The sequence below is a fragment of the Crinia signifera genome, chromosome 19 (genome assembly GCF_055691185.1).
Source record: "Crinia signifera chromosome 19, ASM5569118v1, whole genome shotgun sequence".
NCBI lineage: Eukaryota > Metazoa > Chordata > Amphibia > Anura > Myobatrachidae > Crinia > Crinia signifera.
Window position 1 is genome coordinate 71,120,912 of NC_139226.1, and position 15,463 is coordinate 71,136,374.

Consider the following 15,463-nt stretch of genomic DNA (forward strand, 5'->3'; position numbering starts at 1 on the left):
TCCCTTAGTAAATACTGATGAGAAGGACTCATTTAACAGTTTTTCTTTTCCCTTGTCCTCAGTAACACTTTTTCCACTAGTATCAGTTACTGGGCCTATGTTTTCCTTAATTAAACGTTTACTATTTATGTATTTAAAAAACTTCTTTGGGTTGGTTTTGCTTTCAGTGGCTATGCACTCTTCATATAATATTTTAGCTGCTTTGATTACCCCTTTACAAGTTTTGTTTGATTCTTTGTATTTTGCGAATGCCTCCTCATTCAAGTTATTTTTATAGAATTTAAAGGCTCTGGTTTTATTGTTGATAGCTGACCTTACTTCTTTGTCCAACCATGGTGGCTTTTTTTTTTGTTGAATTTACCTTTAGTTACTTTAGGAAGGTATTCAATAGTTAGTGAATCAAGCACCTTTTTTAGAGTATCCCACATTTCCTCTGCATTTTTTCCCTCCATAACCGTTTCCCACCCAATTCCTGTTAGGGCTTCCCTGAATAATTCAAAGTTCGCTTTTCTGAAGTTTAGTATTTTTGCAGATCCTTTTTGATGTAATTTACTGAAGTTGATTTCCAGTGAAACCATATTGTGATCACTGTTCCCTAATTGTTCAATTACTTTTGAGTTTGAAACTAAGTCTGTGTTATTTGTTAATACTAAGTCCAAGCCTCATCACGAGTTGGAGTTTCTACCGTTTGTGTAATAAACTGGTCTTTAAGTAAGCTTAAGAACCCATTGCTTCTTGCTGATATACCTGTTTCGTTTTCCCAATCAATGTCGGGTAAATTAAAATCCCCCATAATTAATACCTGACCCTGATTTGATGCTTGTTTGATTTGGTTTAAAAGAAGAGACTCTTCCCTTTCGTTTATATTTGGTGGTCTATAGCATACCCCTATTATAAATTTGTTTTTTGTTTTTTTTATTATTGTCGGTTATCTCTGCCCACACTGTCTCCGAGTTGTCTTCTTCCAGGTCTGTGCTCATATTTTTCTCACATGATGTTAATATATATAGGCACACACCAGATATATAGATCTATCTGGGACTTTGACTTTTTGGCACCCTAGCAGATGTTCCAATCTTGGGAGAGTGCTATATATGTATTATATATTTGTTATTTCTGTTCCTTAGTGAGAAATCAGTGCCACATCCAGAGGGGTAAACCAGTGACGTGCGGTGGCACTGTATGTACACAACCTACCATCACCTGTTGGGCCATAGACTCCCATTGCAAAAAAGATTGCTTTTAACATATATTTCCCATGCAAAATAAATTTACCTGTAACAAATGAACTGTGATCCGAAGGTGCTATTTATGATTATTTTTTAGTCTGTAAAGCCCAAAAGGTTTTTAGACTTTATATAAACCATAAATATATGATTTTTATTTAATGAAAAAATCCCAAGTTTAAAATCCCAGTTTAAAGAGCAGACAAATGTGTTAAGAATACAGGGCTTGCCGCAATTATTGATCACCCTCCATTCGCATATCGAGAGCACTGCCAGTGACCTCTACACTGTTTAGCCGGGATTCAACTTCTATTCGGAGCTTGATATTACAAGCTACCTTCGCTAATCCGTGGTGGATGGTATGTCATTAGGCAGCAGGCTCCAGAGCACCTCTGTATAACCAGGCAGAAAATACATCAACAGGCGGTGGACGACGGTGCACTGTTCATTCACCAAAGTGGACTTACTGCCACACTCCACGTACACCAGTTGAAGCTGGATAATAGAGCAAAGAGAGCGGCTATGAGCATCGGGCAACTTATAAAGTTTATTTACATGATGCCACAAGCAAAAACATCTCCTAAAGGGCCAGTCTATAAGTGTGCAATAAGAACTTCAATTAATAACCAGCTAAGGAACATAATTAACAAAGGAGGTTGAGCATAGCATCCAGCTTTGGATTCTGTACTGAACTATAATAGGTGGTGAATAATTATATGCATTGCTGTATGATATCTGATCAATAATGTTTTAATTGTACCTTTTTATTGAAGTTGTTTTTTAGATGTTTTAAGGTTGTTGTGATCTCTATTAAATATATTATATTGATAAATTGTGCTCTCTGAGATTTGCATCTCCTTTCCTTTTGCTGCATATCAATTCAGTATTTAATCTGAGTGTTTTTTTTAAATTAAATAATTGGCCTGTCTGAACTTTGTGTATTGTTGAATTTTTTTTTGGGACGGTTTGGTGTGCAGTTGTAACAATTACACCCTATTATAATTTGTGATTTCTATACTTTTCAATTGGAAATCTGGATGCAATTTGCGATTTTTGGATGAGAACACGCTATTTGAACAATAGTCAGACTCTGGGTGAGATTTAATATAATGAGAGATTCAGAAAGTGAGAGATATGGTAAGAAATCTCCAGTTTTTGTAAAGCGGCAATCATTTTCACTTCAAAATCAAACTGGTTTTGCAGTGTAAATGATTGTCGCTTTAAAAAATTGGAGATTTCTTACCAAATCTCTCATCCTATTAAATCTACCCTCTATTTCATATGCAAGTTGCACGATTTTGCTGCAAAAGTGCTATGCAAATTTGTGACCTATTACTTAAAGTATTGGTGAACAATGACTCACTGAGACTTGCTGTTGTGAAACAAGGGTGCTAGTAACAAAAAGTGAAAAATCACCTGGGCAGGATTAAAAAATAAATCACTGTTTTTAATCCGTGGCAGAGCAGAGATTTTTGTATCTATGCACAGGCCTTCAAAAAATATGTAAACCACAGTGTAGAAAGAGAGGGATATACACACTAAAATAATATAGTAATTAGTAACCCCTAAATAAATTCTGTAAAGTAGGTGTCATGCATATGTCATTTAAACTGATGAGTAGAGTAAAAGTAGGAAAGAAAAGAAAAGTGCAGTCTGCAGGTTATGGATTACTTCTGTGCAGCATTGGCACATAAACAAATTGAATATTGCATCCATTAACCCAGCAACACAATTATAGTGAGTAGGAAATGATGTTGCCAGCAATGCTTGTTGCCAACAAAACTTGTTTTGATCTGTTGGTCAACAGGCAGAACATGGAAAAGGTTAACGTAGTAAAAGGTCAACATGGGTTTTTGATGGGGGGGGGGGGGGCCTTTGTGTCTATGTCGACATGGACACAGTATAAGTGTACTGCCTCCCCTCATATGGTCCACCATGCTTCGGGCACATTGCCTCGCTATGCTTGGCACACTATTATACTCTCACTCTATGCCTACTTAAAGTATGAAAAATCATCTTTTAAAAAACTGTCAACCTATTGCTTGTGTCAGCCTTTTCACCATGTCTACCTAATGCATGTCGACCAATAGTAGTCCTCTTTTTTTTCATTTGTTGACCTAACTACTGTTGATCTATTGAATGCATTCCGTCTAAAACAGTGTTGCAGTTTGGTCCTTACCTAAAGCTAGGTACACACGGTTCGATTTTGACTAGTCAAAATCAGATAGTAAGTTAGCCAGGATGCAGTGTTAACCCCGCATTCAATACCAAGAAAGGTCTATGTCCTGAAGACATAGGGATTATAGTGTTTGAGAAGAGAGTCAAGGGTGTCAAAATCAGCAGACCTATAGAAGAACAAGAAGCAAATAATTTTAGACTAAGTTCCCAAAGTGTGTGCCTAGGTACCCCGGGGTGCCTTGGCACACTTGTAGGACTGGAGACATTGGAGATCCAAGACCAAATCGAATTATTTATTGTCATATTGGCAATGAAGTAGGGAAAACCAGTGGACAACCAGATGCCATGGGGGAATCATCTAATATGAGAAACGAAAGGAAGAAATTTCAGAGAACCCAGATGTCGGTCTCCGAAAAATGGAAGGAAAAAGGCGGCAAAAAGTAGGTAGATTAAGTTTTTGCACACATGGGAAGAGAAGGCTAGCTTAGAACATCCAAAGCTGGTCACTGGAACTGTATTGTGTAGAAGGCTTAGAAAGCCAAGAGAGGTACTGCTAAATGATGTGGACAAGAAAGAGTAAGCTGTGGTTGTGAGTGGAATTACAATTTGTGTGGACACTGACATCACAGCTGGTTGGCTCAGTTGTGCTATGTGGTCTGACATATTGAGTAGCCATTGATAACTAGTTAAGCGTGACAGCGGGGCGTGGACATGTAGCCCAGCCTTTAATCTGAACAATCTGTTTATAGTACTGTAATGTATATTGGGCCTGATTCCGACATTCTCGCTGGGATGCATATATACGCTGCCTAGCAAGCAGGTAAACGCTGCACCCATCCCGCGCCATCCAAATCAACTAGCTGCCATGCAAGCGGATGCGTTCGCATACACATCTGCTCTCATGCAGCCGCAAGGAGGAGAAAATCATGCAATGGTCGCTCACCATCAAATAATTTTCCACTTTTCTTTATGAATAGTCAGCCTGGACTGACTTCTCTAGCATGCTCTTCCCAACTAATTCGGTGCGGACTCTGACGTCATGTGAAATCGGCCACCCACCCCAAGCAGACAACAGGGTGCGCCCAATCGGGGGGGGGGGGGTTTGCACATGGGCATTTTCGCCATATGCCACTGCAGATGCACACAGGGCATGGGATATTGTGTGAGTCAGATACAGTGCAGTTGGTTGGGTACAGTGCAGATTTGATATAGTTTGGGATACAGTGAGTGATATAAAGCAGGTTGGATACGATGCGGGATACAGTGCAGGTGATGGTTGTGTCGACGATGCTGTGGGTGGCTGTGTCAGCTGTGCGGGTGGTCATCTTAATATGTGGCTGCCTGCAGAGTTAGTAGCATGTGCCATCAGCGCTGTCCTCGTGCATGGAGCGGAGGGTGGTGCTATCCTGCTGCTGGCTACTGTGGGGAGAGAGGCCAGCACTGAGGAGCAGCTGATTGACTGACAGCTGTGACAGACCGCTCTCTCGGGCCACTCGGCAGACGTCCACTGATTTTAAAAGGGACTTTAAATCTTCTTCTTGTTCTCAGCCAGAGCCGCTCCTCGATGCCAGACCCTCTCCCTGCAGTATCCACCAGCAGCAGTTTGTAGAGCAGAGAGCACCTGTCCTGCCTGGCGCCTCCCCACTCTGTAGACAAGGTGGGTGCCACTGGTTCACCCACATTGCAGATGCGCTGTGGGCAAGGCACCGCTGGCACACACCTAGTTACTGCCCTGTCTGGTACTAAAGATCTTATATCTTATGTATAGATGTCTAGTGTCCGTGTGTAGCCGAAACACTGCGAATTAAACTTCATCTATTTCTCTTTCGTACAATCCGGTGACACAGCTTCACGATGGTATGTAGGAGGGTCCTATGCTTCAATTCTTTGGGAGCAGGCTCCTCCCTCTGCATCCCACAATGTCTCAGTTCGTTTTAGGTGCCCACAGGAGTGGGTACTATCCTGAGCAGCTGTGCTGCAGCCGTGTTTTTTTCTTTGGATTTTTTCTTAGTTAGACTAGGTTTTTATTATGGTATGTCCCTGGCGTTCAACTCTATATTGTTCCTGGTTCTCTAACTCCAAGATGTGTTGGCATAAATATAGAAAACAGATGAAAAATAGAAGTTAACCACCTATACCGTGTATAAGTACATTCTTATACACAACGGTATAGGTGGTTAACTTCTGCCGGGCAGGAGTGAAGTGGCAGCCGTTTTTGGACCAGCAGAGTTGAACGCCAGGGACATACCATCGGTATAAGGAGATCCAGGACTGCTACCCGGGACCAGACTGGTGACTATTATACCCATGCTCATGAACTGATTAACACCCAGTTCTGATACACATCTTGGTAATTGTGCCCTTGTGTTACTGGATTGCTGGACTTTTTATCTGATTTATTTTTTATGTACAGTGTTTTTGTCTGTTTGTGAATGTATATGTATATTAAAAAACTGGCTTCACCATTATAAGCCTTTCCTCTTTTGCATATACCGGAGCACAAACATCAGGCAAAGATACTCTGATTGTGGGATTCAGACCATTGTACAAAAGGAAGTATATGTCAATTTTGTATTGTGTCCTCACCACACCAACCCACCATTGTATCACTTTTTACTCACTGGCGCCATCTGGGGTTGCAAAACTGTTCTTGTTTATCTGTTTAACTTAGAACTTTGTTTAGTTTTGGTGAATAATTATACTTCTAAGATAATCAAGGATTGTATCAAAAGGAAACCGAGAAGTCAAAATGTAATATGAAATAGTAAATACGTCTGATAAGTATCCATATTGACTGTGTAAGAGATTCTCGAATAATTGTAATTTGTTAATCGTAGTCCAACTTTTGATATACTGTATATACCCCCTCTACTACATTTTCATATATATTCAATTTGTCCTATTTTATATTCTATGTGGAATGGCCTCTTATTTGCCCATAAAACACTGTCAGAATTGATATACAGTACATGTTGAGTATCCCTTATCCGAAATGCTCGGGACCACAAGCATTTTGGATAAGGGATTTTTTTGTTTTTTGGGATTTTTTTTACCCATACTTAACTGGTGCCCCAATGGTCCCCCGGCAGACTTCAGTATCCTCTTCAGAGACATCTGCCATCCCAGGGGTGCATTGCACGGTCACCGGCATTACCACGCACTTGCGCAGTGCACCCCTGGGACCCGAGATGCCGCTGAAGAGGATGCCGTGGACATCGGGTGAGGAAGTAAGTAATTTCAAATTATTCTGGAAAAAAGGTTTTCGGAATATTTTGATTTTTGGAATAGACTGATAAGGGAGACCCAACCTGCATATTGTTTGACTGAGCAGTTTATGTATGCATTATTTTCTTACTTTAGGAACATTTTCAATTGGAACATATAGTTGGTAAACTAAAGGAGCAGGGACTTAATCCAGGGACCTCGACAGAAGAATATTTATGTTTCCTGTGGAATTTGTACCAGATAGCAGAGAACAAATTACAAACTGCAACTAGCAGTCTGGAGGATCTGAGACTACAACAAGTGGAAGAGATGAAAGAGGTGAGTGCAGTGATAGTTAGGCTCAATTGAGAGCTTGCATAGTAATTTTCTTTGATGTTAGATAACTGTGGGTAAATTTATTAAGAATGGCTATATACTTGTACGGTCGGGATTGGCCATGTATGACTCATCAATACGAATGAGATGAGAATAAGACGTTTTTATAGGGGTGTCAAAAATACAGCAGCCAAATACATACGAGCGCAGTAGAAATTTATAGAGTCTAACCCCTGATGGCGCACTGCTGCCTCTATATAGTACTAACCCTAGGTAGTCACCTAACTTCCTAAAGCATACAAAGAATTCAAGAATAGGGGTTCAAATATTTGGGGCGCAGAAATATGATAGTTCCTCCAGGTTATAGTGTTAGTCTATATTGTTCCTGGTTCTCCAACTCCAAGATGTGTTGGCATAAATATGGAAAACAGATGAAAAATAGAAGTTAACCACCTATACCGTTGTGTATAAGAATGTACTTATACACGGTATAGGTGGTTAACTTCTATTTTTCATCTGTTTTCTATATTTATGCCAACACATCTTGGAGTTAGAGAACCAGGAACAATATAGAATATAATAACACTATAACCTGGAGGAACTATCATATTTCTGCACCCCAAATATTGGAACGCCTATTCTTAAATACATACGAGCCACCAGCATCGTACAGATCTGTCAGATCCGTGCAATGCTGGGCAGTGAGAAAAAAAAGATAATAAATAATTTAAAAAATTGGCGTGGGGTCCCACCACCCGGCTATAACCAGCCCCAGGCTCATTTACACGGTCCTGGTTTTTGAAATTCAGCGGGGAGCAAAAAAGTGGGGTCCTCCCATATTTCTATAACCAGCACCAGGTTCATGAGCCAGTACTAGTTCCCAAAATACCGGGGACAAGTATGCAACTAGCATCGAGCCCAAACAGTCAGCAGGCTAATGCCACAGCTGGGGAAAGTTTTTATACAGTTTCCACAGCCAAAGCATTAACCCTTTACTGGTCAGCTTGGGCCAGGACCCCCCATTCCCGCCCCACTCTAGGCTTCCCCCTGAGCGAGCTGAAGCCCGGGGTTGTCACGGTGCTCCTAGGGACGGGTTGATAGTCATACTAGGTAATTTGATAAATATACTATTGTGTTAGGTTGTGGATAATGCCCAGCATGCAGGGCATTAAAATATATTTGTAGTTCTGCAACTTAACCAATAGTTAAATAACACACAGGCACATTAGAAAAATAAAACTTTAATTCATACTACATTACATTCAAACATCTAGCCTGTCTATGGCATTTGCGCCGCCAAATCGCCACAGCATGATAAGTCGCACAGCTTGGCATTTGGCAATACCGGATTAGTGCAATAACAACTATCATCCACCAGATGTCGCATATTAAAATCACCACTGCGCATGCGTTAGATGTCTAATGCAAAGCTAAAGCAAAAAAATGACATGTGCGTGGAATGTTCATTGAAATGCACTTTAGCGCAAGAACTACTTTACTATACTGTATTTTTCATAGACATGCATCTCAATACTCTATATATATATATAATGGGCTATGGGGATAAGTGAGCGAGTATATAGTACATTCGCCGAGAATGGGAAGTACGTGCGTGAGAGATGCACATGCGTCCCATTTTCAGCAAACGGCGTGTCAAGGCTGGTCACTGCGGCGGAAAAGCAGAAAAGGGTATAGGTTATTAGCCTTTGACACCTGGTGATAGCAACCCGTGCTCTTGAGTCCATGTAAAAGTGACCCCATGCCCCTCGGCTATGCTTATTGTATGCTGCATCGGCTATGGGAACTGCAGGACGCTATGTAAATGAAATAATTTGCCTTTGGCATTTGGCAGAGCTTGTGTTGTACTGTACTATAGTACCGATTTGTGTGCACACTATACAAAGCAGTAAAATTACAGTTGTCACAGTGTTCTCATAATGCTAGGGGACTTGGATGCACACATACAGTACAGTCCAGTAAGCCCAATTGAAGACACTGGGGCAGTGGTATTAAGCCTTAACAAGAGATAAATTTAAGGGTGATAAAGAGAGATAAACGTCAAGCCAATCAGCTACTTACTGACTTTTTTTAAACACAACCTGTAATATGGCAGTTCGCAGGTGATTGGCTGGAATTTTATCTCTCTTAATCACACTTGCATTTATCTCTTGTTAAGGCTTAATACATCTGCCCCACTATCTGTGAGATACAGCTGGTTAATGCTTGTACAATGGAGCCACACCTCTCTTAGCCAAGAATTAGACGTACAAGTGCATCCCATTCTCTGCGAATGGCGCTGATCCATCTATATATATCAATCTGCCGCTAAATTACTGGAGCATTATCCACCCAGTGGTGGCGATGTGTATTGCATGAATATTGTATGGCTTTCCTCAATGCGCCTCCTAGCATCTGAAAGCGCTACAAATGTGGAGCGCCAATACCCTCCCCTAGGCGCTCTGACACAGTGGAATAGCGTAGCTTCATCTGTATGTATAAGTGAATGTAATATGAATTAAAAGTAGATAAAAAAAGTAAAGCGCCCAACAGTTAGGATAAAACATAAAAGTGGATATTTTAGATTTTACTGTAAATGGAATATCAACAAGAAATCTGTGATTTTTCATTCATTTCTCTCCATACGAGACATGTGAAAATAAAAGAATAAAACAAACAATGTGTAGTCCAGTTTTTTTTCAATACACTTGAAAACTCAAAGGGGTCCCAAGATATAAACATTAGTCCCTCTATATATTTTCTTTCTTGCTCTTCCCTTGAGTGCCTGCTTAAATAGATGGATTTATACCGGTTCACCACGTGTCACCAAAAGAAAAGTATTCGTACATGTATGCTTACATGTGGAAAGCCAAGGATAAACACAGCAAGGTTTCTTTTAACTTGTTGTGCTTACTTGTATGCTTACTTTAAGAGTGTATGACTCTGTAAATATACACTGTTAAAGTAAGCATAATATGTAGTATGAATTAAAGTTGTATTTTTCTAGTGTGTGTTCTAGTCGGGCGGGGGGACCTCATGCCGTATCTTTTTTATTATTATTTATTTATTGTACTTTTTGCACTAAGAAGCTTGCACATGTTCTATTTGACATTGGTATTTACTGATGAATTCGTATTCAAGCTCCTCTGGCATTTTTAACGGATATTTCACTAACGTCCTATGGGATACTGGGAATTGTCTTAGACATAGGGGTATTAGAGGGTATGCGCAGGAGACAGGCACATCTATAACTTTGAACTGGGTGTACTGGCTCCTCCCCTCTGATTCCCCGCGCACGTACCAGTTTAGAAAAATGTGCCCTCAGGAGAGAATGCACACTGCTGGAGCTCCAAAGAATTTGTCTTCAGTTTACTTTCTGTTATTATTTTGGGTTTGCTGTGTTGGACTTCACAGCATTCCTGCTTCGTGGGAAGTCAGTGAGAAGGGTTAAGTTGCAGGCCTCTTAAGGTACCGAGCTGTCCCTGCTGCAGGACCACTGTCCTGAGTGGGTGCTTGTTATCGTGGGCATTGCACTGCAGCATTACATCCCCCCAGCATGCCGCACACTCCTGACTCAGTCCGAAGACGTCAGTGGTGAGTAAAAACCGGGGTCCCCACAGTGGGGTACCCCTATTCACGGTGTGGCAAGATGGCGGCGGCAGACGCGGCGTGCCTGCACAGGGGCTGCGCAGACCCCCTGTCACAAACTGGATGCTAGGGACAACCACTGGACCACCAGGGTAGTTCCCATAAATAAAGCTGTTCAGGCGGGGGATACTGACAGCCAGCACCAGTATAAATATTAGTATAAGCCTAGCGCCATTGCAAGGGGCGGGGCTTGCTCAGAGCGGGACCAGAGACTCTGTGGGCAGCAACACTGCTTCCTGCTTCTTCCTGCAGCGCAATCTCCAGACAATCCTCAGCGGTGAGGTGGTGAAGAGGGATTCTTCAGCAGAACAGCAAGTGTTTGTTAAGCGCTAAATCGCTCATTGTGTGTCACATTGTGCACTCATTGTACTGACATTAACTGTGTATGTACTGAACCAACTCTTAAAATGGGGGTTAAGGTTATAGGGTGTACTGGTCTGCTCAGTTTTCTCGCTCCCCACAGGCTTGTTAAAGCTACACTCATATGTGTTAGAGACTCACACATTGATTTATTTATATTTCACTGTGTTTGCTGTGTGTTGTGGGAAGGTTACAATGGTGAGAAAAATAACCTTTATTATTTGCAGCACTAACTTTGTGCCTGGGTCCACTTCACAGATCACAGAACAATGCATGTCTCCACAGCTTGGTGTGTTACCCCAGCTTAGTGGGACCCCGCAATCAGACTCCCAGGAGCCTGAATGGGCCTCTGGCATTAAAACCATGCTGCAGACGGTGTCAGCCCAATTGGCTGCAAATAATGTGCAGACCAAACAAGTACAAAAGGACCTTTCTGTTCTGTCTGCAAGGGTGGATAATATTACCCCCACATCGGGCCAGTCACGCAAGCGTGTTGCGGCCGCCATGTTGCCTGACTCAGATGTTGATTCTCAGGCAGGAGATGATGATAATGATGATGAGGTACTGCTGCAGGACTATCAATCATCTCTGCGTGGCCCGAGCCTCTCATTATGGCTATAAGAAAGGTTTTGGATCTCCCTCTGGCAGAAACACAGGAGGGTGACCCATTTTTTGTCTCGCAGAGAATACAGCATATTGTTTTTCCTGAACAGGCAGATTTAGAGGACACATTTAAAGAGGCTTGGAAACAACCTGAAAAATGATTTCAGTTGTCCAAAAGGTTCAAATCCGCCTTTCCATTTGATCCAGTCAGTAGAAAGGTGTGGGAGGAGCCTCCGGTAGTGGACGCTTCGCTGTCCAGGTTGTCCAAAAAGGTGGTTCTCCCTGTTCCAGGGTCTGCCACACTAAAGGATAATGCTGATAAAAAGCTGGATACCACCCTTAAAGCCATAAATACGGCGAGTGGTGCGTCTCAGAGGCCAGTCCTCGCCAGCTGCTGGATGGCCAAGTCTATCCATACCTGGGCCACTCAAATCCAGGAGGGTTTGTTGGCTGATATGTCAGTAGCACAAGTCGCTGAGAGATTGCACCATATCTAAGACACTGCAAAAGTTATGTGTGATGCACAGAAGGAGCTGATCGCTATCAATACTCGCACCTCTGCGATGGCGGTATCGGGTCGTAGGGCCCTGTGGCTACGCCAGTGGGTAGCAGACGCTGACTCCAAGCGTAGCGTTGAATATCTTCTCTTTACAGGGGAAAAATTGTTTGGTAGTGAGTTAGATGACCTCATTTCCAAGGCAACAGCAGTAAAGTCCACTTTTCTGCCGACTACCACTACCCAAGCCAGACGCCCCTTCTCTGGGCAGTCCTTTCAGCCGTTTCAGTCCTTTCGGTCTTCCAGGCCCAAGCAGCGGGCAAGGGAAACTTCCTCTGCTGCCAGAGGTGGCCGCGATAAATTCAGAAAGACTGCAGCCCCAGTGTCACAGGACCATGCTCCTAGTGCATCCACCTCTAAGCCCTTCCTGAGGAGAAGATGTTGGCCATTCGGACTCTCATTTCAGAAATTCTGGCCAAGCCTCAGGTATCGATACACCAATGTATCCAGCTTCTGGGGAAAATGGTGGCTACCTTTAAGGCGATCCAGTTTGGACGGTTCCACTCGAGAGTGTTCCAGCTGGATTTGCTGTCCAAGTGGTCAGGATCGCATCTCCTGATGCACAAGAAAATATTCCTGTCACATCAGACCCAACACTCGCTCCTTTGGGGGACTCATGCTCCAAACCTGTTAGCAGGAACGAGATTCGGAATTCAGGATTGGATCCTCCTAACAATGGATGAGAGTCTGTTAGGATGGGGAGTCTGTTAGGATGGGGAGTGGTGACTCAGGGCAGGTCCATTCAGGGCCGTTGGACATTGTGGGAGTCGAAGTTACACATCAGTGTCCTGGAATTGAGAGCATTGTACTATGCGATACTGCATAGTACACGGCATGACACGGGGGTCCCCCCACGAGTCTCATGCAAGGTGGGGGTTCGGCTGGCGCATTTCGGCCACATATGGGATGCCTCTCACCTGGATTTTTGGGTGAGGGATCTTATTTCCAACGGCTACAGGCTGGAGTTTGCAGGACCTCCCCCTCACAGGTTCTTCCAGTCAGGCTTACCAGCAGCTGCGGAAGATCAGGTAATTTTGTGCCAGGCAATACACTGACTGGAAAAATCACTGGTCATTGTACCGGTCCCAGTGGAGGAACAGGGCAGGAATTATTACTCCAACCTGTTCGTAATACCAAAGCCCGATGGTTCGGTATGGCCAATATTAAATAAAAAAACTCTGAATCCCTTCCTAAAGGTGTACAAGTTCAGAATGGAGTCTCTGAGGGCTGTAATAGTGAGCCTGGAGGGAGAGTTTCTAGCATTATTGGATGTGAAGGACCCCTATCTCCACATCCCTATTTGGGGCCCGCATCAGGCTTTCCTGAGATTTGCTCTGAAAAACGAGCACTACCAGTTCAGAGTGCTGCCATTCGGCCTGTCCACTGCACCTCGCATATTTACGAAGGTGATGGCAGAAATGATGACTCTGCTGAGGAGGATGGGAATCAACATCATTCCATGGCCATTCGGACGCTCATTTCAGAAATTCTGGCCAAGCCTCAGGTATCGATACACCAATGTACCCAGCTTCTGGGGAAAATGGTGGCTACCTTTAATGCGATCCAGTTTGGACGGTTCCACTCCAGAGTGTTCCAGCTGGATTTGCTGTCCAAGTGGTCAGGATCGCATCTCCTGATGCACAAGAAAATATTCCTGTCACATCAGACCCAACACTAGCTCCTGTGGGGGACTCATGCTCCAAACCTGTTAGCAGGAACGAGATTCGGAATTCAGGATTGGATCCTCCTAACAACGGATGCGAGTCTGTTAGGATGGGGAGTGGTGACTCAGGGCAGGTCATTTCAGGGCCATTGGACATTGTGGGAGTCGAAGTTACACATCAGTGTCCTGGAATTGAGAGCTGTGTACTATGCGATACTGCAGGCTCAAACACTCCTTCACGATCGGGCGGTTCAAGTGCAATCCGACAACACAACAACAGTGGCGTATTTCAACCACCAGGGAGGAAAAAGGAGCAGGTTGTGCATGAGGTAGGCTTCCAAGATTCTATCCTGGGCAGAGGTGCATGTGACCAGGGTTGGACAACTGGGAGGCGGACTTTCTCAGTCGCCAAGACCTCCACCCCGGGGAATGGAGCTTAAATCCTCATGTGTTTGCGTCCATTGTGGGGCGCTGGGGTCGTCCACAAATAGACCTGATGGCCTCAAAATTCAATCACAAGGTCACCAGGTACTGCTCAAGAACCAGGGATCCTCAGGCAGTGGACATAGATGCCCTGACAACACTGTGGTTGTTTGCCCTGGTATACCTGTTTCCACCTCCTCCACTGCTGACAAAGGTACTCAACGAATACGAAATCAGGAAGTGGATTCCATTCTCATAGCACCAGATTGGCTAAGAATGGCGTGGTACACGGATCTTCAGGCCATGTTGGTGGAGGAGCCTTGGCGTCTGCCTCTCAGAAGTGATCTGCTCACTCAAGGACCCTGCGTCTACCAGGACTTAGGGTGGCTTCGTTTAACGGCCTGGAGGTTGAGCGGCAGATCCTCCTTCGGGCACAGTTTTACCTTAACTGGTTCGTGGGTGGGGAATCAGAGGGGAGGAGCCAGTACACCCAGTTCAAAGTTATAGATGTGCCTTTCTCCTGCAGATACCCTCTAATACCCCAATGTCTAAGACGATTCCTAGTATCCCATAAGGACTACGTGAAAAGGAATTACTGGTAGGTACTAAATTCCTATTTTTGAGGATCTCTCACAGCATGTTGGCACTCAAAGGGTTTTTAAAAAGGTTTGCTTGGCAATTTACACACCTATTTGGCAAATTCCCTTGGCACTCAAAGGGTTAAGCACTGAACAGAGAGATTTAACTTTTTCTCAAGAACAACACACCAAAAATAACATATGATTAAGACATAATGGCCAATGGCCAAGGATGGCCAATCTAAGGCCATCCTTTTGATTCCTTTGGAATGGGACAAATTCGGCACCGTACTGATGTTTGGGGCTCTGTGCATGGTATGTGATGCGCATGTGCAGCTCCCCTTTGCGAATGGCTTTGGTGACTTGCCCATTGGAATGCCCTGTGGTTTTATGGGCATTCCCATGGGTACATGGGTGGGACGATGTGTGCCAGGGACGGGAGGCTTATGTCTCAGGAGTCAGTTCCCACTGGCTTCTATTTGCGAAACCAGGAGAAATCATTTGATGGTCATTGACCATCAAATGATTTCTCCTGCAGCAGAGGCATGTGACGGGATGTGTCTTAGTTGCACATCCCCTCTTATGTTACCGAGGGGAATCGGTGGGGTGGGGGGCGTTCGGACAGGTAACGTATCTGGTGCTCGGTAAGCTGTGCTGAAAGTACTCAAAATTTAGCAAACAATTACCTGGA

The 15,463-nt window shown here is 43.6% G+C and overlaps 1 protein-coding gene across 5 annotated transcripts in view; it reads left to right on the plus strand.

Annotated features, from left to right (window-relative positions):
- Window positions 1-15,463, plus strand: part of CCDC30 (coiled-coil domain containing 30) — a 502,866-nt gene that overhangs the window by 29,349 nt on the left and 458,054 nt on the right. For all 5 annotated transcript variants that reach the window (XM_083162765.1, XM_083162761.1, XM_083162762.1 and 2 more), the window contains exon 2: window positions 6,765-6,947. In XM_083162765.1, the coding sequence (XP_083018891.1) occupies window positions 6,765-6,947 (183 nt within the window). The remainder of the gene's footprint in view (window positions 1-6,764; window positions 6,948-15,463) is intronic.